Source organism: Mesocricetus auratus, unplaced genomic scaffold, assembly GCF_017639785.1.
Source record: "Mesocricetus auratus isolate SY011 unplaced genomic scaffold, BCM_Maur_2.0 Super-Scaffold_4256, whole genome shotgun sequence".
Classification (NCBI taxonomy): domain Eukaryota; kingdom Metazoa; phylum Chordata; class Mammalia; order Rodentia; family Cricetidae; genus Mesocricetus; species Mesocricetus auratus.
Genome location: NW_024429182.1, coordinates 88,105,384 through 88,131,665, shown reverse-complemented (window position 1 = coordinate 88,131,665; position 26,282 = coordinate 88,105,384). Strand labels below are relative to the sequence as shown.

The 26,282-nt window shown below is 43.4% G+C and overlaps 1 protein-coding gene across 1 annotated transcript; it reads left to right on the top strand.

The window, feature by feature from the left end:
- Window positions 1-473: 473 nt before the first annotated feature.
- On the top strand, window positions 474-25,893 carry Ctr9 (CTR9 homolog, Paf1/RNA polymerase II complex component). Its single transcript, XM_005075675.4, has 25 exons — window positions 474-714; window positions 1,742-1,840; window positions 5,046-5,285; window positions 5,728-5,845; window positions 6,843-6,932; window positions 10,270-10,418; window positions 10,677-10,784; window positions 12,735-12,842; window positions 12,944-13,180; window positions 13,316-13,405; window positions 13,493-13,621; window positions 13,717-13,900; window positions 15,098-15,186; window positions 16,212-16,397; window positions 16,474-16,561; window positions 16,746-16,894; window positions 18,879-18,995; window positions 19,114-19,259; window positions 20,129-20,200; window positions 20,628-20,763; window positions 20,856-21,002; window positions 21,726-21,883; window positions 22,774-22,870; window positions 23,108-23,220; window positions 24,893-25,893. The coding sequence occupies exons 1-25, from the start codon at window positions 670-672 to the stop codon at window positions 25,311-25,313; spliced, it is 3,516 nt and encodes a 1,171-aa protein (XP_005075732.1). The 5' UTR covers window positions 474-669; the 3' UTR covers window positions 25,314-25,893.
- Window positions 25,894-26,282: the final 389 nt, after the last annotated feature.

Here is a 26,282-nt window from a genome sequence, read left to right as displayed (position 1 = left end):
GCGTGTCCCCATATACAAATAAATAATGCAACAAATAAAAATAGTTCGTACATTATCACCATAACTTCAAAATTCACTGAGCATGTCTATTTAAATTAGTCACAAAGATATCACCAGTGTGACTTGCAAAAACAGGATGAAGAAAGACGAAAAGACTGCAGCACCGATAAAAATTTGAGTTGTGCCCAAGAAACTTAGGGGACCCCGCGAGGGCCCGCCCTTAGCATTCGTCATCAGAGGCCCCACCCCACCGCGGGGTGTGGTTTCGCCTTGCAAGCTTTTTCTCCCCTCGGCGTTTGCCTGTGCTGAACTCAGTTCGGACTACTTAGCGGCAGACGCCAGGCTCCCGAAGGCGTTCAGGTCGCCTGCGGCCAACACACCGACAGCCTCGGAAAGATCCCTCTTTCCAGAGAGGGACGCGCCAGAGACGCAGGGCGGAGCTCGCGTGGGACACGCCCTTCTGATAGTGCTTCCGGGACAGGGGGCGGGGCCTCCGGAAGTGGCCGCTCGCAATCTGAGGCTCGTTGTTTCAGCGGCCGACAGGGACGGAGAAGCCGGAGCTCAGGCAGCTCTGCTGGGTGTGAGGTGTGGTGACCTCGACACGGCTGAAAGCCGGGACTGCTTGCTGCCGAGCGGTGGAGTGAGAAGCCCCCGCTTTCCGAGCTCGCCATGTCGCGGGGCTCCATCGAGATTCCCCTCCGGGATACTGACGAGGTGGGTGCAGAGTGTGCAGCGGGGGAGGGCTGTGAACTTGGACGATCCCGGCGTCGACTTTGCTCCACTTGGTTTCTGAGCCGCGGTCGATCTCCGCGACGGAGGCTCCACTCAGCTGCTCGCCTTTCTGGCTGCAAGGACTTCGGGAAAGTTCGCCTACAGCCTCTGCTTGTTGACAGTCCTTGGCTCCGCTGTCTTCCTAATTCCGGGGCGCGGGGATGTGAGCTCCGGTAAACCTCACCATTGCAGAGGGCGCTTGATGCCCCCCGATTGATTCTACCTGCTGCTCAAACTCGCGATCTTTTTTTTTTTTTAACCTCCCTGGAGATCTCAGAGGTCGCTCTTAATGCCTTCGAAGAAGAGCCTGTCAAGGCTCACTGTTACACAGCTGCCTCAGTGAGATAAGGGGCCCGAGATTTAGCCGCTCCGATGTGCTGGGTGGCAATGACCCACTCTCCTCCATGGTTGGTATGAGGTTTCTCTGAATGAAGCCCCAGCTTTGCTTCAGTCTTACTGGATATTTCACTTTAATTTTTGGTCGAGGTAGAATTGATCTCTATTATCCGATAGTCTTGGGTATATTCCAGAACACTTACTTTTCTTAGTTTTGGTGCCCACATTACAGGCATGTATGTGACACACAATGCTGCCTCCGTGGTTTATGTTTACGTTGCCATTCAACTTTGCCTATCCTCTGGGGTCGTGTTTCTCAAGATCTCAGACCTATGGCATCAGCACTTTACTGGATTATGGGTCATACAAGGTTTCATTTTGTCTTTGAGTAAGCAACTCATTGGGAATTTTGTAGTTTTAGTGATGTGAAGACAAGTTACAGGATCGTCTGCTTTTCTGTGCTTTGACTAAATCAGGCTACAGCCTATTTGCCACGTGTCCACTAAATATGAACATGTATTAGTTCACTCCATTGAAAATGAGTACACACCCTTTGCATATATATATTGATGAACATTCAAAAATGCAGAAAAGAAAAATCCTGAATTTAAAAAACGTTTCTTTTGTGTTTTAGGTCATTGAGCTTGACTTCGACCAGTTACCAGAGGGAGATGAAGTTATCAGTATTCTGAAGCAGGAACACACACAACTGCACATATGGATTGCTTTGGCGGTCAGTATTCATACTGCAGATTATTTGTTGACTGGAAAAACTATGATTTTGGATTTCAAGTGCAGTAACAGCCCACATGATGAAACTAAATCATTTATACATGATTAAATCATCTGTATGAAACTCAGTTTTGCCAGGCATTGGGGAAGCAGAGGTAGGTCAGTCTCTGAGTTTGAGGCCAGCCTGGTCCATAGAAAGCAGTGAGGGCTACACAGCCTGTCTTGAAAAACAAACAAAACAAAAAAAGTTGTGTTATTGTTTATGAAACAAATAATAAGGGCAATTTCCTAAGAAACAACTCTACTGGTAAATTGATGTCTGTTGATAAAGACAAGATTCATTTAAGGTAAATAGTTGTCTATATCGAGGTTTTAATTGCTTAGTGGTAATTCAATGAAGCTTAACTTATGTATAGATAGACTGTGTAAACATTGCTTTCCATAATTTTTCTTCTAAAACATCTAGAAGTTGATTAGGCTCCAAGTTATTAAAAAACAAAAACAACCTTTATCTCAACCTTGTGTTTTTTGTCATATTTCCTACTGCCTCCATAACATGAATGTTAATGGAAATTCTCATCAAAATCCAATATGAGAGCCTAACACTTGAGACTCTCTGCTCCCTGGGATTATGTTTCCTTTTTATGAGAAATGGTAAAATAAGCTCTGTACTCATTATTCTTAAAACTGGTGTGCCACAAGTGGTTTTCATATAAAGAAGTTCTTAATATTACCTTGATGGTAAAAAAAAAAAATAGGTTTGGAATTGGGCAGTCTCTTGCTCAAGTTTCCTGTGAATTGAACCCAAGTCCTTCCAAACACTAGGCAAATATTCATTTGCTAAGCTGTATGTCCTCCTCAGCCATGTTTTTACCTTTTATTTTGAGATAGAGTCTCATTAAGTTGCCCAGGCTGGCCTTGAACTTGTAGTCTTCCTGTTCAATCTTCAAATATTCATTTTTAAAAATATATACTTATTAGTGCACAGGGTAGATTTTAATGGATTTCCCTGAGACATTTCCATATATACATATGTTGTGTGTTGGGCATATCTACTTTCCTAACTACTCTCTTACCTCCCTAATGCCTTTCTAGTAATCCATCTGCTTTGAGATTATCCTTTTTTTTTCCTTTTCTCAATTCCAGCTTCTCATAAAAAAAAAAATCTATGCAATGCTTGATCTTATATGTGGCCCCTAGTTCTATTCATTTTCCTGAATATAACATGATTAATTCTGTATGTTTTAGATAAAACTCTCTTGTGGATAGTGTATTTACCATTCATCTATTGATAGGCACCTAGACTGATTCCATAGTTTGGCTGTTGTGAATAGTAACACACTAAGAATGGATGTGCAGGGGTTTGGAGAGGTGGTTCAGCAGTTAAGAACACTGGCTGCTCTTCTAGAGGACCTGGGTTTAACTGACGACACCCACATGGAAGCTGATAACTGTAACTCCAGTTCCAGGGAATCTGGTATTCTCACACAAATGTACATATAGGTAAAACACCAATGCACATGAAATAAAAATAAATAACTTTTAAAGTGGATGTGTAGGTAGTGTTTATATATGTTGACTTACTGCCTTTGGATATAAAACTAGAAGTGGTGTAAGTGGGTCATATGGTCTTTGCCAACATTTATTATTGTTATTATCGAATATAGCCATTTTAACTAGGCTGAGATAGAATCTCCATATAACTTTTTTTTTTATTTAACTTGGTTTTTAGGGGAGTTTTTGTTTTATTTTTAAAGATTTACTCATATTTTATGTGTATGGGTGCTTTGCCTACAAATATACTTCTGTGCCACATGTATGCCTGATCCCTCCCAAGGACAGAGAGGGTATTAGACCCCCTAGAAATGGAGATATGGACTGTTAGTTGCCATTCAATCTGCTGGTAACCAAACCCAGGTCCCCTGTAAGAGCAGCAAATGCTCTTAACTACGGAGCCATCTTTCATCTGGTTTGTTTGTTGTTTGGGGTGATGTTGTTGTTTGAGACAGAATCTCATGTTGGTGAGGTTGGCCTCAAACCTGCTATTTGGCTGAACCTGGCCTTGAACTCCTTATCTTCTGGCATTCACCTCTCAAGTGCTGGGATTGTAGGTTTGTACCATCATGCTCAGCTCACAGTGTACTACTATTCACATACACTTTCCTGATGGCTAAAGATGTTGAACATTTTTTTGTGTACTTAGTACATTATTTTTGAGGCAGGGTCTCTCACTAAGCATAGAACTCCCCATTTCAGTTAGAGTGACTGACCAGGAAGCTCCCAGGGTCCACTTGTCTGATTCCTCAGTACTGGAGTTAAACTGATACTACATGAAAGACAGAAATATCTTTTGTGATTCCAGTTTAGTAGCCTTATTCAAGTCTAGTTGGCCTGTGATAGACAATTCATGTGTGAACTGTACCATTTGGTATTGAGTCTGTGTGTACCTGTGAAGTCAGTGAATGTGTCCATCGTCCCAGAGTTCTTTCTGCTGTTACTTCCCAGCCCTTCTCTTCCCAGCCACCACTGATCTGCTCTAATTGCATTTTTTTTAAAGATTTATTTTGTGTGTATGAGTGCTCTACCTGCATGTACAACTTTATGCCAGAAGTGGGCATCAGATCCCACTATAGATAGTTGTGAGCGACCAGGTGGTTGCTGGAAATTTAACTCAGAACCTTTGGAAGAGCAGCCAGTACCCTTATCCCACTGAGCCATCTCTCCAGCTCCTCTAGTTGCATGTTTGTTAAGTATTCTTTAATTTATTTAACTTTAGTTTTTATTTGCATTGGTGTGAGGTGTTAGATCCCATGGAGCTGGAGTTACAGACAGTTGTGAGCTGCCCTGTGGTTGCTGGGAATTGAACCCAGGTCCTCTGGAAAAGCAGCCAATGCTCTTAACCACTGAGCCATCTCTCCAGCCCATTAAGTATTTTTTAGAGTCTTAAATTTAAGTGGAATCACACAGTATGTATTCTTTTGATGGGCAGAGTTCTTTGAGCATAATTATTTTGAAATTTATTTATATTGTGGAAGCTGTCAGTGGCTCGGTCCTTTTCATCACAGAGATATACAACAACTGGTTTATCGATTCACTTGTTAATCAATAATTGGCTTCCAGTTTTTTGCTATTACAAATAAAGGTTCTATAAACATTTGTGTGGTTTTTGTATGTTTAGTGATATTAATTTCATCCGTTGCCTTTAGCTGGAGTACTACAAACAAGGGAAAACGGAAGAGTTTGTAAAGCTGCTGGAAGCAGCAAGGATAGATGGCAACTTGGACTATCGAGACCATGAGAAAGACCAGATGACTTGCTTGGATACATTGGCAGCCTACTATGTGCAACAGGCTCGGAAAGAAAAGAACAAAGACAATAAGAAGGACCTTATTACACAGGCAACCTTGTTGTATACAATGGCTGATAAAATTATTATGTATGATCAGGTAAGTCAAATTTGTTTGAATTTATGAGAGTACAAAATACCATATGAAAGCAAAATATGTGTGTAGCAGATTCCTTGTGAAAGAATTTTTACTAAAATAACTGTTGATATAGTAAAAAAGAAGGATTTATTAAAATCAGAATCGCATTAGTCCTTATACTGTTAAATTTGGGCAGATTTAGTATATATGCACATGTTGTGTCCATAATTCCAGTGTTCTCAGGTAAACTTCAAGTAGAGTTTAAGAACTGTGGCCTTTGTTTTGTCATTGTTACCGGCACAGAGTTGCTTTTCAGGGTAAGCTTTTCCTTTGTGCTTAGACATTCTTGCTGAGAGCTACACTGGTCACTGGCTGTGCGTCTGCCCTCTGTGCTTGCTTGGCATTCGACTTTGCATGCTTTTGGCAGATTGTCTCTAGTCTTAGTAAAGTCTGTATATTACAGAACCATTTGCTGGGAAGAGCCTGCTTCTGCCTGCTGGAAGGTGACAAAATGGATCAAGCTGATGCACAGTTTCATTTTGTGCTTAACCAGTCTCCAAACAATATTCCAGCTCTTCTTGGTAAGTGCTCTTCAGCAGGGACCTTAGGAATCTAGTTGGTCAGCACTTGTCAGAAGTATATAAATATATATGATACAATATAATGTATGTGTTACATGTATTGCATGTTATATATATTGTATATATATAAATATAATAAACTAGTAGTGTACATGTGTTTACCTGTCTATAGAGAGAGTCCTGGTTAGTTTTTTTATCAATTTGATACAAAGTAGAGTCAAGTGAGAAAAGGAACCTCTGTGAGATTGCCTGTAGGCAAGTCTGTGGGGGCATTTTCTTGATTGATAATTGATAGAGGAGAGGCTAACTCGCTGGAGCAGTGCTACCCCTAGGCAGATGGTTTTAGGTGGTATAAAGAAAGCAGGCTGAGTAAATCAGGAGGAGCAAGCCAGTAAGCAGCATTCCTTCATATGTGCCCCCCCCCTTAGTTTCTGCCTCCAGGTTTCTGTTGGAGTTCCTGCCCTAATTCCCTTCATGATAAGCTAAACTGTAAGCTAAAATAAAAGCCCTTTCCTCCCCAAGTTGTTTTGGTCCTGGTGTTTATCACAGAGATCGAAAACAAAGTAGAATAAGTTACTGTTTGCTTCCAAAGAGTCAACAAATAATCTTTTCATAGATAACTACAAGCTAGCTATTTATATTGCTATTTTACATAAAGACTTTTAGAACTAAATTAATGCACAACTTATACAAAATACAGTTTAATATGTTAATTCACTATTTTCAAGTATTTCTTACTGAGATATAAATTAAGTGTAAAACAGTAGATTTGGGCTGGGCATTGGTGGCACATGCCTTTAATCCCAGCACTCGGGAGGCAGAAGCAGGCGGATCACTGTTAGTTCGAGACCAGCCTGGTCTACAGAGCGAGTTCCAGGACAGGCTCCAAAACAATACAGAGAAACCCTGTCTCTAAAAACCAAAAAACAAACAAACAAAAAAACAGTAGATATGTGTTCAACAATCAACAATGTTTTTTTTTTTTAACTCATCACAGGGAAAGCTTGCATTTCATTTAACAAGAAGGATTATAGAGGAGCACTTGCTTACTATAAAAAAGCATTGCGTACTAACCCAGGATGTCCAGGTAAGGGAAATTTTTAACTCCTAGCTGTTTGTGATCCTATTTAAAATGTTGAAAATTAATTATAAAAAGATACTTTAGGAGTAATGAACTGACAGGATCAAAGTTATTTTGTTCTGGGGTTGGGGTTGCTGCCTAAGAGTAAGGCCTGGATCTCCTTACTGAATCCTAAATTTGGATCTCCTGCTCCCATGGAAAAGACAAGCAGGTGTGGTAGCAATCTGTAATCCCAGCATTCAGAAGGCAGAAATGGGATGCTGGCACAAGCCAGCTAGCTACACTCACCAGAACTGGTGAGCTCTGGTTTCATTGAGAGACTCTGTATAGGTAAATAGAGAAGGATCGAGGAAGATGCCCAATATCAGCCTTACCACTCACTCCCCACACACATAAGATTATTTTTTTCTTGATGTTTTATTTGATTTAAAACTTGGGTGGGCAGTGGTGGTGCACACCTTTAATCCCAGCACTTGGGAGGCAGAAGCAGCAGATCTCTATGAGTTTGAGGCCAGCCTAATCTACAAAGCGAGTTCCAGGGCAGCGAGGGCTGTTACACAGAGAAACCCTATCTTGAAAAAACAACACAAATAAACAAAAAAAACCTGGATGGCAGATCTTATCTTATTTTTGACCTGTTCTACTTTTCTTCTCAAGTATTTTTCATTTAGTATATTTTTGTTATATGTCAGTTATGTGCCAATGTGCTGCAGAGTATGCAGCAATGAACCAAAAGACCAAAGTTGCTGACCTCTTGAGTAATTCACCTTCCAGTGAATTAAATGAGAAAAATAGATACTGTAAAAGGTATTGGTAAGACTTGAGAACTTGAAGCAAAATAGGACTCTGAGAAGCATTGAGAATTACTTAGGGTGGCTGGGGAAACTCATCAGGGCTATAAAGTGCTAGAGTGGCCAAGGATCATACAGAGAGATGGGAGAGTGTCATCTGGGAAAGGGTCATACAGAGATGGGAGAGTGTCATCTGGGGAAGGATCATACAGAGAGATGGGAGAGTGTCATCTGGGAAAGGGTCATACAGAGATGGGAGAGTGTCATCTGGGAAAGGGTCATACAGAGAGATGGGAGAGTGTCATCTGGGAAAGGGTCATACAGAGAGATGGGAGAGTGTTATCGGGGAAAGACCACAGCAGTTATAAAGGTCCTTAGAAACAGCTTGGAAGATTTGAGGAACACTGTGGAGGCCAGTGTATCCAGAGTGGAGATGGATGGGAAGTAGTAAGAAATGAGATCAAATATGCTGCCCAATGCCTTTCATGTTGAGCATCTGAGATTAGAGTAGAGACTTTAAGCTTTTGACAGAAATGAGAAGCCCTAGAGGACTCTGGGCAGAAGAATGGTGTGGTCTGATTTATGTTTAAGAGTACTGTTGAACTAGACTAGAGTAGGGTGTGGGGTGAGTAAGCAGAGACAGAGATAGTGTTAACAGGGAGAAGGCTCCTGCAAGTGTCCAGGCCACAGACTATTAATGACCACAGCTAGGGTGGTAACGGTGGGTGGTACATGTGGTTACATTCTAGTATTTTGAAAGGAGAACTGATTGAAGCAAAAAGAACAGGAATCAAAGGCCAAACATAGGTTTTTTTTTTTTTTTTTGGTTTTTCGAGACAGGGTTTCTCTGTGGCTTTGGAGGCTGTCCTGGAACTCACTTGGTAGTCCAGGCTGGTCTCGAACTCACAGAGATCCGCAAACATAGTTTTTAAGAGTGAAGTTCTACATTTGGCAAACAGTCCAAGAGAAACTAGTTTCAGTCATGAAATGTCTGAGGCACAAGAAGGCGGGCTTTTGTTTCATAGTTCATTAAAGAAGACTATACTGAACAGATTAGCTTGGAAGTCACCAATATATTGATGGTGCAGAAGCCTGGAGAAGTGTGAAAACACAGGGGGAGTAAGTGTAGACAGGAAAGAGGGCTGTGGGACACTTGAAAGCAGTGGTTCTCAACCTTCCTAATGCCAGACCCTTTAATACAGTTCCTTGTGTTGTAGTGAAAGCAGTGGTTCTCAACCTTCCTAATGCCGGACCCTTTAATACAGTTCCTCGTGTTGTAGTGAAAGCAGTGGTTCTCAACCTTGCTGATGCCGGACCCTTTAATACAGTTCCTCGTGTTGTAGTGGCCCCAAACCATGAAATTATTTTCTTTGCTACTTCATAACTATAATTTTGCTACTGTTATGAATTATAATGTAAATGTCTGTTTTCTGATGGTTTTGGGTGACCCCTGTGAAAGGGTCATTAGACTCCCATAGGAATTAAGAACAGCTGCTCTAAAGTGTAGAGGTTAGGAAAATGGAAGACTCAAAAAAGGAGACTAAGGAGTGGCCAGAAAGCCAAATATGAAACATTTCCCAAGGGAAAGGTGATAGACTGTGTCGCATCCTATGGTTAGACCAGTGAAACAGGCCGAATTGATGGTTGAATTTAGCAGACTGCAAATCAGTGGCATAAGCACCTCACTAGAGATAATGCCAGAGGAAATGGAAGAAAAGAATCAGAGGGAGGCAGCAAGTGTTAACAGTCAGGAGTCTGTTGTCAGGAAGCTGGCAGCCAGAAGGAAAATGGAAGCAAGAATTATTTCTGCAAGATGGTAGAATGTTTGTATATGTCTGGGAATGGTCCAGAGAGGAAAAATATTACAATGCAGGAAAAATGACAAGTAGTACTGTCTCGTGTCTTCAAATAGATGAGAATGGATCGTATGATCATTGGAGTGTAGCCTTAGGGAGGGACATGTGTGTACTCTGATATTATCTGGAAATAAGGTAGATGTATCAGCATAGCTCAGAAGTGAATGACGGCAGCTGTATGTACTCAGATATAGCCTGAAGGTCTTGATGGGGTTTTTATTCTCTATTTAAATACTAGGGTTATTTTTGCATGTAGCAGTGTGTATATCTGCTCACTGTATGTGGCACACATGGATGTGTATAATAATTTTTGTAGCCTGTCCTGGAGCTAGCTTCGTAGACCAGGCTGGCCTCGAACTCACAGAGATACACCTGCCTCTGCCTCCCAAGTGCTGGAATTAAAGGCATGCACCACCACCACCGGCACTAATTTTTAAATAGAAATGAAGTCAGTGGTGGTGGTTTGCTGCAGTAAGTGCTACAAGATAAGAAAAATGCCAGTATTACAATTTTCTGTTGTACAGTGAGAGTGGTACCCATAAGAGGAGGGAACGATTGGAATTATATGGTCTAATTACTAGTGAAATCAAGTTTGTGGTAAGCCAACAGGTCTTAAGCAATCCAGATACTGGAAACTGAACTCTTAACATGTCCTAGGTTGACAGGACAAATAACTTGATTTTACTTATTTTTTAGCTGAAGTTCGTTTAGGAATGGGCCATTGCTTTGTCAAACTTAACAAACTGGAGAAAGCTCGACTAGCATTCAGCAGAGCCCTGGAACTCAACTCTAAGTGTGTGGGAGCACTGGTTGGACTGGCTGTTCTAGAACTCAACAATAAAGAGGTATGGGAGGAAAGATAATCCCTAACTTCTGGTTTGTCGGGCTGTCTGTCCCTTATGTAGGACTGCTAGAACAAGTTATGCTTTAGAAATCAAGATTTCAGGGTATAGATAGGAAATGTGGTGCCTGTGCTGTAAGCACCTTCCCCAAAGCAAACATGTTTCTTTGATATAGCTATTTGAAGATAGCCATGTGATTTTGCTTTAAGATCAGCCAGAAAAATTGCTTTCACTCTACTCTGTTACATTGTTTTCTTTTAGGCTGATTCCATCAAAAATGGTGTGCAGCTTCTCTCCAGAGCCTATACTATTGACCCTAGCAACCCTATGGTACTGAACCACTTGGCAAACCACTTTTTCTTCAAGAAGGTAAAAAATCATTTGATTTTTAAATCTGACTTTTCTGAATATAATCAGTACATGATTTTTGTTTAACTTGAGAAGAAATTTGAAAATGTCATTTTGCTTTTTTTTATTCCCAAATTGGAGCTTGTATTAGTTGCCCAGGAATGAGCACACATTCATTCATTCTTTTACTAAAATGTGTTAATATGTTTTGGCACTTTGCACTGTGTGCAGCCTGTGATCAGATGTAAGATAAGTAAGACTGCTTTCTGCACTCAAAGAAACAGGCATGTAACCACATGTAAATGTGAATGTGAAGGCTCACAGAGAAATAAGGAAGTGACCAGTGGTGAAGGGGGTTTCCGCACAGTGCTGAAGCTTTTAAACTTGTGTTAGACTGGGTGTCACTAGGTAGTGGAAAGAGAAGAGGCAGGGGTTGAAGAGAGCCTTAGCCTTTGGAAAAGTCGGGACATAGAATGTACAGACTACAACAGGTGCTGTGTTGTCCCAGATAAGGGAGCACTTGGTTCGTAGAATTTGGCTGTAGTTGTACTGGCACCAGTCAGTAAAGGTTCTCTTTATTTTTACCTGTTGATCTTGCCTATTAACTCCAACAACTTTGTGGACGCAACAGTATTTTAGATTTCTTAACATACCATATTCAAGATATAAAGTTTTTCATTTTTAAATTTTTCATTAGTATATATTAATCATACATAATGGGTTTCACTGTGACATTTTCATATATGTATATAATATGCCTTGATCATATACCTCCATTTCCCTCTCATCCCCCTCCTGCTGATCCCTTCCACTTTCCAGTTAGTCCCTCTGATTTTTTTTATCTTTTACTTGGTGACCTCCATGGATTACTTGTAGCAACCTGGGAGAGGGATTGTTTACAGGCTTAGGGGCAGCTTAGCAGAGGCTATCCTGCTGAAGAAAATACCTCCCACTGACCACTGACAAAGTTTTTACACAGTCAACAGGGAAGTTTAGCCTGCCTTATTGGAACCAGGGACTAAACTGTTCTATAAACTTTAAAATACTGTGTAACAATTTAGGTTAAAGTTGATAAAGCTGTATCAGCCTTGCTAATGTGAGCTACTGTAGTGTTCCTGTTCTTACTCACGTACTCAGTGCTTACTAAATCCCAAGCATTGTTAAAAGTACAATCCCAGTACTTACTTCTGTAATGGTCACATCTACCCTGTGAGGTGAGTAATCTGACCCACCCATCATCCCTCCCTTCCCCTCTCCTTCCCTCCCTCCCTCCCTTCCTTCCCTCCCTCCCTCGAGTGGGTGTGCATTCCCATGTATGTACACCTGCACATGAGTGCACAAGCATGTGCAGGCGAGAGACGGTGCCAGGCATCTTTTTTTGGGGGGTGGGGGTTGAGACAGGGTTTCTCTGTATTGTTTTGGAAGCTGTTTTGCTTGCATGTATGTATGTGCACCACATGGTGTCTGGTACCTGAGGAGAAGAAGGCATTGGATCCCCTGGATCTGGAGTTACAGAAGGTTGTAAGCCACCTTGAGGTGCTGGAAACCTAACCCGAGTCCTCTGCAAGAGCAGCAAGTTCTTTTGACTGCTGAGTCATTTCTTTAGTCTCTCTTATCTCATTTTTTTTGAGATAGACCTGCACTCATGTCCTCCATGACTGCATTGCTCCTACCAACTGAGCTGTCTCCAACCTGTGCCCATATTCTTGATGAGTTAATTGAGGCCAAGTTAATAGCTTAGAGCTTAATGCTGCATCAATCCTGTTTGATGTTTTACTTCTTGCAGTTATGAAAGCATAATAATTATTCATTAAACATTAGGTTGTAACTGTTACAGTGCTAAAGTTTAGCTATTTAGGGACAAGATGAAAATATACCTAATAGCTAAATAAAATGTTACCAGTTAAAATAAACCACTATTCAAGCAATCTTCTGACATCACTCACTTGATTTTTCTGGTCATCAAATCAGGATTATAGTAAAGTGCAGCACCTGGCTCTCCATGCATTCCACAACACAGAGGTGGAGGCTATGCAAGCCGAAAGCTGTTACCAGCTGGCTCGATCATTCCACGTTCAGGTAAGACGTTAACACCTCCCTAAACATTTAGTCCTCTTAATTACAGTGTTTTCTGACCGCTTGTGGACCTGTTACTTGTTTCGTTTTATCTCGCTTATCAGGAAGATTATGACCAAGCCTTTCAGTACTACTATCAAGCCACACAGTTTGCTTCATCCTCCTTTGTACTACCATTTTTTGGTTTGGGCCAAATGTATATTTATCGAGGTGACAAAGAGAATGCATCTCAGTGCTTCGAGAAAGTTTTGAAAGCTTACCCCAACAATTATGAGACGATGAAAATTCTCGGCTCTCTCTATGCTGCCTCGGAAGATCAGGAAAAACGAGACATAGCCAAGGTGTGTTGTAACCCTTAGCTAGCTAGCCTGAGACTCTGAGCAATGTGAGCATGTTACAGTAGCTAGGCATGTGTCTTTGTTTTTGTTTTTGTTTTACTTTGACAGCTGTTACTTTAATGATCTCATTTATCTCAGGGCCATTTGAAGAAGGTCACAGAACAGTATCCTGATGATGTGGAAGCTTGGATTGAATTGGCCCAGATCTTAGAACAGACTGACATACAGGTATTGATGTCTGCTTTTCATATCCTAAATGATGTGTTTCTCTTTAATCTGTGAGTAAACCTTAATCTATCCACTGTAAAAATGCAGGGTGCCCTTTCAGCCTATGGAACAGCCACCCGAATCCTGCAGGAGAAGGTGCAGGCTGATGTCCCTCCTGAGATTCTGAATAATGTTGGGGCCCTCCATTTTAGACTTGGGAACCTAGGCGAAGCAAAGGTGGGTAAAAGACACCTTCCTTTTTTCTGTGCTTGACCAAGCTGTGGGCACTTTGCTCAGCTGTATTCAATGACAATGCATTTGCTTCCTCACAGAAATACTTCCTGGCATCACTGGACCGTGCAAAGGCAGAAGCTGAGCATGATGAACACTATTACAATGCCATCTCTGTTACCACATCCTACAATTTAGCCAGACTTTACGAGGCCATGTGTGAATTCCATGAAGCAGAGAAACTGTACAAAAACATTTTACGAGAGCATCCTAACTACGTTGACTGTAAGAATTTTAGGCTTCTTTTGTATGATAAAATTTCTAAATTCTCATAATAACAGAAAACTTACTTAGAAAAGAAAGTCTTTTGTTAGAACCAATAATTTTTTTTTTTTTTTAAAAAGGAGGCCTGATATTCCCTTTTCCCCAAGGCAAATTTGTCTCCTTAAAAAAAGATGCAGCCTGGAGTGGTAGTTCGCATCTGTAATTCTGACACTCAGGAGCAGAAGCAGGAGCATCAGTGATTCCAAGGCCAGCCTCCCTACTTAGCAGTTTTGAGGCCCCTTGGCCACATATGAGACCCTGTCTCAAAAAGGTGGATTAAAACAGAGGGTGCAGTTTCATCGACTTACACTGGAAAATATAAAGGTCAGCAAAAGCCATGTGAGCCGTGTTCAGGCAGGTTGTGCTCTGCCCAGTGAGTCGGCTTCAGTTCCCTGACATGTTTATAATGGGTATAATTTGTAAGTTATCTTCTTTACTTTGCACCAACCTTTTTACATTGAGTGATAGTAAGGCTTTTTTTCTTGAAACAATTATTACTAAAATGTACTAGTTTGAGTTTTTACAACAGGTACTGTAAATTATTGACATTTTAAAATTAACCTATCAGTGCTTTGTAACAGTTCTTTCTTTTCCAAGGTTTCCTCTCTGTAGTTTCATTTGCCTACACTCAACTCTGCTCTCAAAATACTATGTGAAAAATTCCATAAATAACTCAGAAGTTCAAGTTGTGTACCGTTCTGCCTGTAGTGATGAAATCTTAGGGTGTTCTACCCCACCCAGCCCAGGGTATGAATCACCCCATTATGTGATGCCCATATTGTCTGTGACTGAGCAGCCATGTCAGAGAACAGCTTGACAGTGCATCAGTATTTGTGTGCATAGTGGTCCCAGTCAGGTGTGATACATACATCTCAAATCCCAGCACTCTGGAGGCAAAGGCAGGTTGATCTCTGTGAATGCCAGGCCAGCCAGAGATACATAGTAAGACCCTGTCTCAAAAGAGAAAAAAGAAAGATTAATCTAGTGGTGCAGTTTCTCTTTTGCCTAGTTGGAGTGATGTGTCATGTGTCTTCATATGTGAGGCTTTTCTCTTCTCTGACAGTCTGAAAAACATGACTTTTCCAAAAGTAAGACTCGTTTGGTGTTAGGGCCCTTTAGACATGAGGTAGTTAAAATTAATTAAATGTGCCGTTTTAGGTTATCTGCGTCTAGGAGCCATGGCCAGAGATAAAGGAAACTTCTATGAAGCTTCAGATTGGTTTAAAGAAGCACTTCAGATCAATCAGGTCTGTGGTGGTCACCTTTACCTCTCAAAATCAGTCTGTCCATTTAATGGCTGTGATGTTGTTTTGCTTTTCTTTGTTTCACTTGTTAAGGACTTTAAATAAAGAGTATAATGGTTTGTATGATTAGTGGTGTTATAATCAGCATCATTTTTTGAATATATAGAACTATTTCCCTCCCACTCTTCCCTTCTTTGTCTGTGTCCTGTCCTTTCACCTGCGCTCAGCCCAATGGCCTGCAGCTTCCAGAGCCAATATCTTGATTTAAACTTCTGATTGTGGCTCACAGGAAGAGGAGACTGCACATTGAAGCCTGGAACCCTGAAAGACAGGTTTACAAGTTGTTATCTGCTCTTGCTGCTGGGCAGTACACAGTTTTTTACTTCATTCCATCCTGTTTGTATGCTGATATGACACTAAATTGGTCTTGCAACTCACTAATGGGTCTCAGCTCGAAGTCTGAAAAACCACTGTTGTTGTTTTTTTTCTCAATATATGTTTTTATTTAAATTATAAACATGCATGCTTCACATGTCAATCCCAGCTCCCTCTCCCACCCCTCCTCCCTTGCCCCTCTACCACCTCCCCCTGCCCCCCACCCCATCTCCACATCATTCCCCAGGGAAGGTGAGGCCCTCCTTGGGGGGATCTCCATGGTCTGTCATTTCATCCAGGGCAGGACCTAGGCCCTTCCCCATGTGTCCAGGCTGAGAGAGTATTCCTCTATTTGGAATGGGCTCCCAAAGATCATTCATACACCATGGTAAACACTGATCTACTACCCAAGGCCCCAGTGATTTCTGTGGCCTCCTCACTGACACTACATTCATGGAATCTAGATTAGTCCTCTGTTGGCCTCTCAGCCATCACTCTGGGATTCAAGAGCTCCCCCTTATCTGGTCAGCTGTCTTTGTGGGTGAAAACCACTGTTGTGATGTAACTGTAAACCTCTTCAGCTATTAGCTATTGTATGATGACTGATTTCTCAGATCTCAGATTGGAAAACTTACTTCTTTATATTTACATAGGATCACCCAGATGCCTGGTCTTTGATTGGTAACCTCCATCTGGCAAAACAAGAATGGGGCCCAGGCCAGAAGAAGTTTGAGAGGATATTAAAGCAGCCATCCACTCAGAGTGATACTTACTCTATGCTGGCCCTTGGCAATGTGTGGCTCCAGACTTTGCACCAGCCAACCCGAGACCGAGAAAAGGTAATCCCCTGTCTCCTTCAGCAAGATTGTTGTCTGTATCCTTGTTGAATTTTCCAGTAATTCTTCTTTCCTATAGGAAAAGCGTCATCAAGACCGTGCACTGGCCATCTACAAACAAGTCCTCAGAAATGATGCTAAAAACCTGTATGCTGCCAATGGCATAGGTGACTAGAAGCCTTGCTTCATAATGATTAGTGAAATTAGTGCTTTTGGGGGTTACCCATAGACCAGGTTTGGGTTACCCATAGACCAGGTTTTCCTGATTAGTAGAATTGTTTTAATATTGGACTTTTGGGTGTTTTTACAGAGGTAAGGTCATTCTCAATGTCAACTCTTGTGTAACTTTAGGAGCAGTTTTGGCCCACAAAGGATACTTCCGCGAAGCTCGTGATGTGTTTGCCCAAGTGAGAGAAGCAACAGCAGATATCAGTGACGTGTGGTTGAACTTAGCACACATCTACGTGGAGCAGAAGCAGTACATCAGTGCTGTTCAGATGGTAACGCCTTTACCTCTCCAGATGTTTGCATGGTGTGTGGAGGGAGCCAGTGCTTCTTAACCCTTCTTGTTCAGAGATTTGTAACCAGGCAATGACAAAGCCAGGTAGATGTGAGTCCAGTTCCAGGAATGCATGCCATAGGCAGGAAATGTCCTCTTTGACCATTTCCCTCTCTGTGAAGTGGAGGTCTCTTAACCTCAGAGAATGTTGAGAGGATCTGGTATGAAAAGAACTGGGCACTAACATGCAGGACAAGTATCCACTAAATAACAGGTTTAGTATTTATTCCTTCAGTGTCTCAAGTGAATAGAGTTTCTGAAATGTTAAGTGATTTTGTTGCTAATGTTTTGCTTTATTGTTTTTATTTATTTGTTTGTTTGTTTGTTTGTTTTTTGTTTTTCAAGACAGGGTTTCTCTGTATTGTTTTGGAGGCTGTCCTGGAACTCTCTCTGTAGACCAGGCTGACCTCGAATTTGCAGAGATCCGCCTGCCTCTGCCTCCCAAGTGCTGGGATTAAAGGCATGCATGACCACCGCCTGACTTTTTTATTGTTTTTTAACAGTCTTTCTGTGTTGCCCTGGCTGATCTTAAGTGACTGTGTCCTCCCACTTCAGCCTCCCACGTACTTGGGATTATAGTCTCACATTCTGTTCTCAGTTTAAATGGCTTATCTTTGTTCTTTTGTTTTGTCTTGTTTTTTGAGACAGGGTTTCTCTGTGTAGTTCTGGCTGTCCTGGATCACTTTGTAGACCAGGCTGGCCTTGAACTCAAGAGATCTACCTGCCTCTGCCTCCTGAGTGCTGGGATTAAAGGTGTGCACCACAACCACCCAGTTTAATGATTTATTTTTACTGTGTGTGTGTGTGTGTGTGTGTGTGTGTGTGTGTGTGTGTGTGTGTGTGTGTGTGTGTTTGAAAGTGTGCTATGTGCTTAAAGATGCCTGAGGAGAAGATCTTGATCTCCTGGATCTGGAGCTATTAGCTGTTGTGAATGAACCACCTGACCATGGGTGCTGGGAGATAAACCATCCCAATCTGCAGAATAGCAGCACTGCCTTCTAGAAATGCAAACTAATCATTAGAGATATTCCTGGAAATAGTGTCCCATTTCCCATGAAATTACTTTGTCAGTTACCTATAACAGGATGTATGCTTGTGGTTTCAAGTGTCATGTCTAAGTAAAAATTAATTTTGGGAGCTGGGGAGATGACTCAGTGGGTAAGAGTGTTTGTTGCATAGTCACGAGGACCTAAAAGTTCAGATTCCTAGCACCCATGTAAAATCTGACCGTGCCTGTTTGTAATCTCAGTGCTGTCGGGGTAGAGATAGGATCATTGGGGTAACAAACAAGGGGTTGTGTGTATGTGTGTGTGTGTGGCAAGCTCTAGGTTCTATGAGAGGTCTCGTCTCAAGGGGATAAGGCGGCAAGTGATAGATCAGAGCACCCGACATCCTCTTCTGGCCTCTGTATCCACACCTCTGCCATACATGTGAGATACATGTCACACATATTAGAGTGAAAAGTGAAAAAAAATTAACTCAGATATTCATTTTTTAGGCTGACCAACAAATTAACTGAAGTTAACAAATTAACTTTTTATGTTCATTGCCACTCATTTCCACAGATCCTAAGAGGACAATGTTAAAGTGTGTCACCCACAGGATCCAGGGTGTAATTTGTCATGGTGGTCAGTGAATTGATTCTAGATAGTGTCTTAAAGATAGGAGGGGGTTCCTGAGCTAAAGGTGAGGCAGACAGACTTAAATTTCTTTACCCTTCCATTCAGCATTGCTCCAAATTTCAAGTGAAAAAAAAATTTTGAGTCTAGTTTTTCCTGTGGTCAGATTTTTATGTTGTAAATGTGTATACTGGCAAATGGCAGTGGGTTATCTTTTCAAAGCTTTAAACCTGCTTTGAGATCCTGAGAGAACATGAAAACACACTTCCTCCTGCTGTGTCTCTAACTAACATTTCCCTTTTGTAGTATGAGAACTGCCTCAGAAAGTTCTATAAGCACCAGAACACTGAAGTCGTTCTCTACCTGGCCCGGGCCCTCTTCAAATGTGGCAAGTTGCAGGAGTGCAAGCAGACTCTGCTGAAGGTAACGGGAGTCCTGGGCCTGCCCACTGCTCCTGAACTGCTTCCTGGTTTTTACTTGTTAAAATCCCTTTTGTGGTATTCAGTCATAAGAAGTTACTTGCTTTGCTTTCTGTTTACAGGCCAGACATGTGGCACCCAGTGATACAGTTCTGATGTTTAATGTGGCCTTGGTCTTGCAAAGATTAGCTACCTCTGTCCTGAAAGATGAAAAAAGTAATCTGAAGGAAGTCCTTAATGCTGTGAAAGAGCTGGAGCTGGCACACAGGTAAGCACTGTGAAGAGGAAAGGCTTTTACATGGCTTCTTTCCTTGAGACTGCCTCAAAAGACGCAAGAAAATGACTTCTCAAAGATGGCTCAGCGGTTAAGAGCACTGACTGTTCTTCTAGAGGTCCCGAGTTCAATTCCCAGCAACCACATGGTGGCTCATAACCACCTTGAATGAGATCTGGTGCCCTGGCATGCAGGCAGAAGACTGTATACACAATACATAAATAAAATAATAACCCTTGGTGGAGCAAGCATTGTCGGTCTAGCACAGGTTAGGCCAAAGCACACAGTTACCATGTGGTGGCGCCAAACTCCATGCAGAGCTCTGCCACACCTGTCTCTTGACTTGGCTGACTAGCTGCTGCAGGCTTGCCCTAGATTTTTCATTCATCTCTCAGCAGTATGAGCCAACATTTTACACATGTCAACTGTGTAGTATCCACCCGCTTGGTTTCATGTTTTGTACAGTGTGTCTTTATGGGATGTTGATTTCATCAAGCTAGGATAAAGATCTTATCACTTGCTGCTTATCAGATTTATTCAGCTCAGTTCAAATGTGTTTAGCCTTATAGGACTTAGCAATTCAGTATGTGGTAAAGTCTTATGTCTCAACTGATCAGCTGTACTTACGTTCATCTCTGTTCTTGCCTCATCTGGTTAGTGTAAGTGCTATCATGACCTAAGCCCCCACCCACCATGCTGATACAGTTACTTAGTAAATTGACATCCACTACCTCTTTGTTACAGTTACTTTTAGTTTACTGACAGTATTAGACACATTCTTGCCTTTCTTGATGGACTTCTGCTAATTACACATTGAGGTATTAATGATAAGAATTAAGTGAAATGTCTTCCTTCCTTTTTAGATACTTCAGTTACCTGAGTAAAGTAGGAGATAAAATGAGGTTCGATTTGGCCCTTGCTGCCTCTGAAGCAAGGTAATGCCTGTTCACAGAGGTGGCTTTGGGGGAAGTGGTTCTGTTGGTGTGGATCAGGACAGTGTCTCCATACCAAGGTGGTTCCTGGCCTTCTCAGGGTCACTTATTCCCTCTCCTTGCAGAGTCCCTCACCCACAGCACCTTTTCAGCCTTTGAGGAGATTGATGGAGTATAAGTACTTACTTAGGTTATGGGATGTCCTTTCTCTTTCTTTCTGTTGTCTTTTTGAGCCAGGCTGGCACTCAGGATCCTCCGAGGGTTGGAAGTACAGGCTGAGAAATACCCCTCTGCTTTACTCACATTATGTCCGTGAATCAAGACAGGAATCTGGAGTTGGGGGACTTAGCACAGTTGGTAGCATTGGCGTGGGTTTAAGGAAGGTAGGTGTCCTAACTGTGATGTTGTTTCTCTGCATCTGAAACGGTAGGCAGTGCTCCGACTTACTGAGCCAGGCCCAGTACCATGTGGCCCGGGCACGCAAGCAGGATGAGGAAGAAAGGGAACTGCGGGCCAAGCAGGAGCAGGAGAAGGAGCTCTTAAGACAGAAGCTTCTCAAAGAGCAGGTGCGTGCACACACTGTGCTAGGAGCTAGTCCTCCTCTACTTGTTTTGTTCATTTTGAGAACATTTTGATAAGTCCCTGTACTCCCTCCTAGGAAGAGAAACGTCTGAGAGAAAAGGAAGAGCAAAAGAAACTTTTGGAGCAGCGGGCCCAGTATGTGGAGAAAACCAAAAATATCCTCATGTTCACTGGCGAAGCTGAAGCAGCAAAGGAGAAGAAAAGAGGTGGAGGTGGAGGGCGGGTAAGACCCGGTGCTGACGTCTGCAGTGACCTCGGAGTCTGCCTCGGGCTCTCTGAAGTGAACAGCATTCGGTTGGCACCTTTCTTAGTTCTTAGCCTTGACTTCCTCTACTGAGGGATAGTCTTCCAACTATACAGAATCGCAGCATCTGGCGTGGCAATGGTCCCTGCCCTTTTGGTGTGTGTGGTGCTGTGGGTAAACACAAGTCTTAACACATACATGCTCTGCAGTTCTGCTGCTGACCTCACTAAGCCAGCTGGCTCCTGCTTCGTGATGGGTTGACTTCACACGGTGTAAAATGAGCGTTCGGTAGAACGGCACTTTGAATCTAGGTCTTTTGCCAAACTGAGGTGCTTGGTATAAAGTTCTTTTGTGATGTTGGGTGGCTGCAGAGACCCACAGCTCCCAGTCAGTCACATAATCATGAGGGCCAACAACCACTGTTTTCTACATTCTGTGGGGCTAAATGGGTTAAATGCATTTTTGACTGAGGTTGTGTTTACCCTGTGGTGACGTCTCAGGTAGTTGATATTTGCCAGATTTGAAACAATGGGACTTCTCATTACGAGTGCTGAAAATCCGGGCCTAGCCAAGCCCATCTTCCATGTGACTTAGTAAAAGGTCCTCACCCGTCAGAGACCTGCAAAGGCACTATATAGCTTTCTGCACCCAGCAGTGCTGTCACTCCTGGAAGTAGCTGACTGTGGTCTCCTTGGATCATAGCGTTCTAAGAAAGGAGGTGAGTTTGACGAGTTTGTCAATGATGACACCGATGACGACCTGCCCGTATCCAAAAAGAAGAAGAGAAGGAAGGGCAGTGGCAGTGAACAGGAAGGTGAAGAGGAGGAAGGTGGTGAGAGGAAGAAGAAGAGGCGGAGAAGGTAGTGTCCCCATTAATGTTCCAAGTGTCTATATGTCTCAATGTCTTCAAATCTCCATCTTCCCAAACTGACTGTCTGCTTTAACCTATTTCAATATCCCACGCTCTTAATTTGCATGTATCTCCACATTGTCCTGGAAACAGCCGACAGTCACCATTGTCTTTCTTGTCATTTTGTTTCTTGAAACAGGGTCTCGTGTACCCCATACTGGCTTTGAATTCACTATGTAGCCTAGCTTGGCCTTGAACTCAAAAATCTACTTGTCTCTGCCTCCAGAGCACTGGAATTATTGGTGTGCACCACGACACCCAGTTTTCTTTTCTTGTATGTGTTTTGGACACAAATGTGATGTGAAGTGAGCAGCCTGGGTGGCAGCTGAACCAACTGTGCCAGTGAAGACTGGCAGTCACTGAGCTCACTCCTCTCTGGAATGTGAATGAATGGTTGTGAAAGTGCCTTTAACTACCCACTACCAGGGGTCTCAGCCATTCTACCCAGGCCTTCCTTTACTGTCTCCTGGCCAGTGACTCCATTCGGACTGTCACTTGTATAGTGTGACAGCCACTTGTGTAGCTGTAGTGAGGATCTTGGTAGCAGCTGGGAAAGAAGGAAGAGTAGGGCAAGATTTGGAGATCCAAAGCCCAGGGCCTTTCTCTATCAGTCACTGCATGGAGCACAGACTGTAATGGAGATGAAGGGGGACCTGCACAGTGACAGGTTAGTAGCAGATGTCATGCAGACCAATGATGGGCAGAATATATGCCCTGTGCCCTGTGCCCATAGTAGCTGAGGTTGGCATTCACGTGGAAAGGTTCTGTTGTGATGGCATGGTAGCCTCAGGCCTGGCAGGTCTGAACCTCCTGACAAGCTCTTGATGTTCACTGTTTAAGACCTGCGAAGGGAGAAGAAGGATCTGACGATGATGAAACAGAAAATGGCCCCAAACCAAAGAAGCGCCGTCCACCAAGAGCAGAGAAGAAGAAGGCTGTAAGTTTTAGAGCTGTCTTCCTGTCTCTCTGTGTGTGTGTGTGTGTGTGTGTGTGCGTGTGTGCGTGCCTGTGTAAGGCTGACAGTGTGCCACAGTGCACTTCTGCAGCCTCTTCCAGCACAAATGCTTGTTTTCATTGGTGACTGTGGATTCTGTTACTGTAATAAACCTGTTCTAATAAGATGTCCTAATAATGTGAGAACCTCAGCTAATGGACCATACTTGACATTCTCTAGCCCAAGCCAGAACGCCTGCCTCCTTCAATGAAGGGAAAAATAAAATCCAAAGCCATTATTTCATCAAGTGATGACTCTTCAGATGAGGATAAACTGAAAATTGCCGATGAAGGGTAAGAATACTACCCCCCACCCCACCCTCCACCCCACAGTAAGTTCTAACGGTGGCAAAGTCCCAGTCTGATGAAGGGGAAGAATTCCTTTCCCCAGGGTAGATTGTAACAGTGGGAAGCCACAGTGGCTACTAAGCAGTCACCTGCATCCTCTGTCCTTGTCCTCAGAAAACAAAACTGAGAAGAGATGACTGGGTGTGGTCAGTGTGCCATGCTGTCTTCTCACCAGCTTCAGGCTGGCTTTGTACTTCAGTGACTTCCTGCCTCAAACTTGTCCTCCATGCCTAGCTGTCCTGGCCTCTAGTAGCTAGACGAAACCATAACAGACAGATGTTTCCTCGGTGGCATGATCACTCCTAAGCAAAGCGTCATTCTGCTGCCCAACACTGACTGGCTAGCAGTACTAGTAGCCTGGCCCCGGCCTTGAGTTGAGGGATTTAGTGTCCACTTCTTCCCTGCTGGGCAGGTGACACTCCTCTGCCTTCCTTGGTGGACTTATCCTAGACACCCTGAGCTCATGGCCTTGGTGAAGTGACACCTGACTATGCTAGCCTCTGTAGCTCACACGCCCACCCCCAGGCCCCGGAATAGAGCTTTCTGTACCACAGTCCCTGGATTCCTCTGGTGTTTCATCATCCAGCCATCATTTCTGTCCCTCCAGAGAGACCGGCAGGTGAATAGCATGCAGAGGTAAAAATGGCCCAGGAATTCCCCCAAGGAGAGTAACAGACCCAAACCACCTTGCAGTGGACTATGTGTCCACCTCTCGTTCCATTTACTGCTCTGGGGAGCATACCCACCCTGGAGTTGGTGGAGGTAGCTCCTGTTTTTGTCAAGAGAAGAGGTATTTACACACAGTGGTAGGAAGAGGAGATGGAGGGGTGGTTGGTCGGAGATTACTGTAGCATTGGAGACAGTGGAGATACCAGCTGACACAAATCCGCATTGCTTTCCCCTGAAGGGCTGCTTTACCCTTGTCCTCACAGTGTCCTCAGGCTGTTAGCTAGAGGTCTGGGAGGCTGAGCCTGTGGCCAAGGCCTAGTTAATTGGTGCCATTTGCATCAAGAAAACATTGTCCCACGCATCATGAAAGGTGTCTGAGCATTGAGAGCTGAATGAAGTGACCCATCGCTCGTGAGTGGGTCTGAGAGTGAATGTCAGCATCCTCTTGTTCTCAGAGTGACCTGGGCCAGGTAGTGCATTTATGGTTCCTTCTTTCAGAACTAGGCACAAGGAGCCTCTCTCGAGTCTGTAGGGATGTTTTCTCTTCCAAGAGAATAACACATTTCACCTCCCTGTCCCTTCCTGGGCTGAGTTGTGTTGGAATGTGTCATGGAAACCGAAGCTGTGGAAGATGCCAGAGCAGCACAGGTCTGAGGCAGCCTCAGTGGTCAGGGGTGTGGTCTAACCTATGGTAGCTCCAGGAGACCAGCACCACTGGCTGCCGCAGCCTCACTCTCCCTGACACATGTCAACTGACAGTGGGGGAATTTGGGAACAAGTTAGTAAGTTGAAGGCCCCTTAGCCCCAGCTTCCTGTCTGATAACCCTCATCCTGGTGAGGACACACACACAGCAAGTATCCCAGGAGCCCCTGTGTAAGGTACCGGGCATGACCCAGAATAGAAAGTGCTGTTGGCTGCCCTAGTCTCACCCACACCTCTCTCCTCCAGACATCCCAGGAATAGCAACAGCGATTCCGACGATGATGAGCGGCCCAATAGACGGGCCTCCTCTGAGAGTGAATCGGATGACAACCAGAACAAGTCTGGCAGCGAAGCAGGCAGCCCTCCAAGGTCGGGAAGACAGGAGTCGGATGAGGATTCCGACAGCGACCAGCCATCCAGAAAGAGAAGGCGCTCGGGCTCTGAGCAGTCGGACAATGAGTCTGCGCAGTCTGGGAGAAGCCCCTCCGGAGGTTCAGAAAATGATTCTCGCCCGGCTTCTCCAAGTGCAGAGTCAGACCGTGAATCGGAGCAGGGCTCTGACAATGAGGGTTCTGGCCAAGGCTCTGGAAATGAATCAGAACCAGAGGGCTCAAACAATGAGGCCTCAGATCGAGGCTCAGAACATGGATCAGATGATAGTGACTAGGCTTTATTTCACCAGACTCTGTGGGGGTGGGGGGAGCTTTATAATATATAAAAGCTGTGATAAACACATTTCAGATGGTTAGCCATTTGTGAAATTTTTAAGGCATTTTTTTCTATTTGTATATTTACTAAACTCCAAGAGACATTTCCTGTGCTAGAGTCCAGTGTCTGAAACTGGAGCAATGAGACTCCTTCATTGGGTGCAGCTCTACCTGTTACATGTGAAAACTGCGGTGATGTGCAGATGCTGGAGCATTCCCGCGAGGCTTGCCCAGGCTAGCCTGGTCTCTGGTCAGCAGCATGCTGCTATGTTCGGTTTTTGTTGCAAACTTTTACCAAATGTTGCAGAAACCAGGATAATATGCCTTTGTTACCTTTTGAGTTGAAATGAAAGTTTTATTTCTTGAGGAAGAGATGTCCCTGTATGGAACTCTGAAAGGAAGGGGTTCACAGTGTGAAGCTGCAGCCAAGGGTCAGAGTTGAAAACAAACACTGGGTTGGTAAAGTGTGGAAAGTGCTTTTCTGTTGTTAGAATGGGAAGACCTCCCCCAGCCACTAAATAAATCCTTTTACCAACCCTGGTAGGTAGCCTCGTGTCCTTTTTTGCTCAGTATAAGTATATTAAGTAAGAATTTGGAAAACTGTCTGAATCAAAGACAGTTTTCTCAAGACTTTGGTAATCTATGGCAGATTCCTGGAGACTTTTAAATACACAAGAAGACTATGAATTTTTGGGGGGGTGTTTGTTTTGAGGCAAGCTCTCTACATAGCCCTGTCCACCCGGGAATTCAGTGTGCAGACTAGACTGACCTCCAACTCACAGAAATCCACCTTTCTCTGCCTCCCAAGTGCTGGGATTAAAGGTACGCAATACCACACCAGACTAACTTTTTATTTCTAATAATATATTTTGTAAGAAAGCTTTAATGAGTATATGGAATGTGCCTAAAGTCAATGAACTGAGAATGCA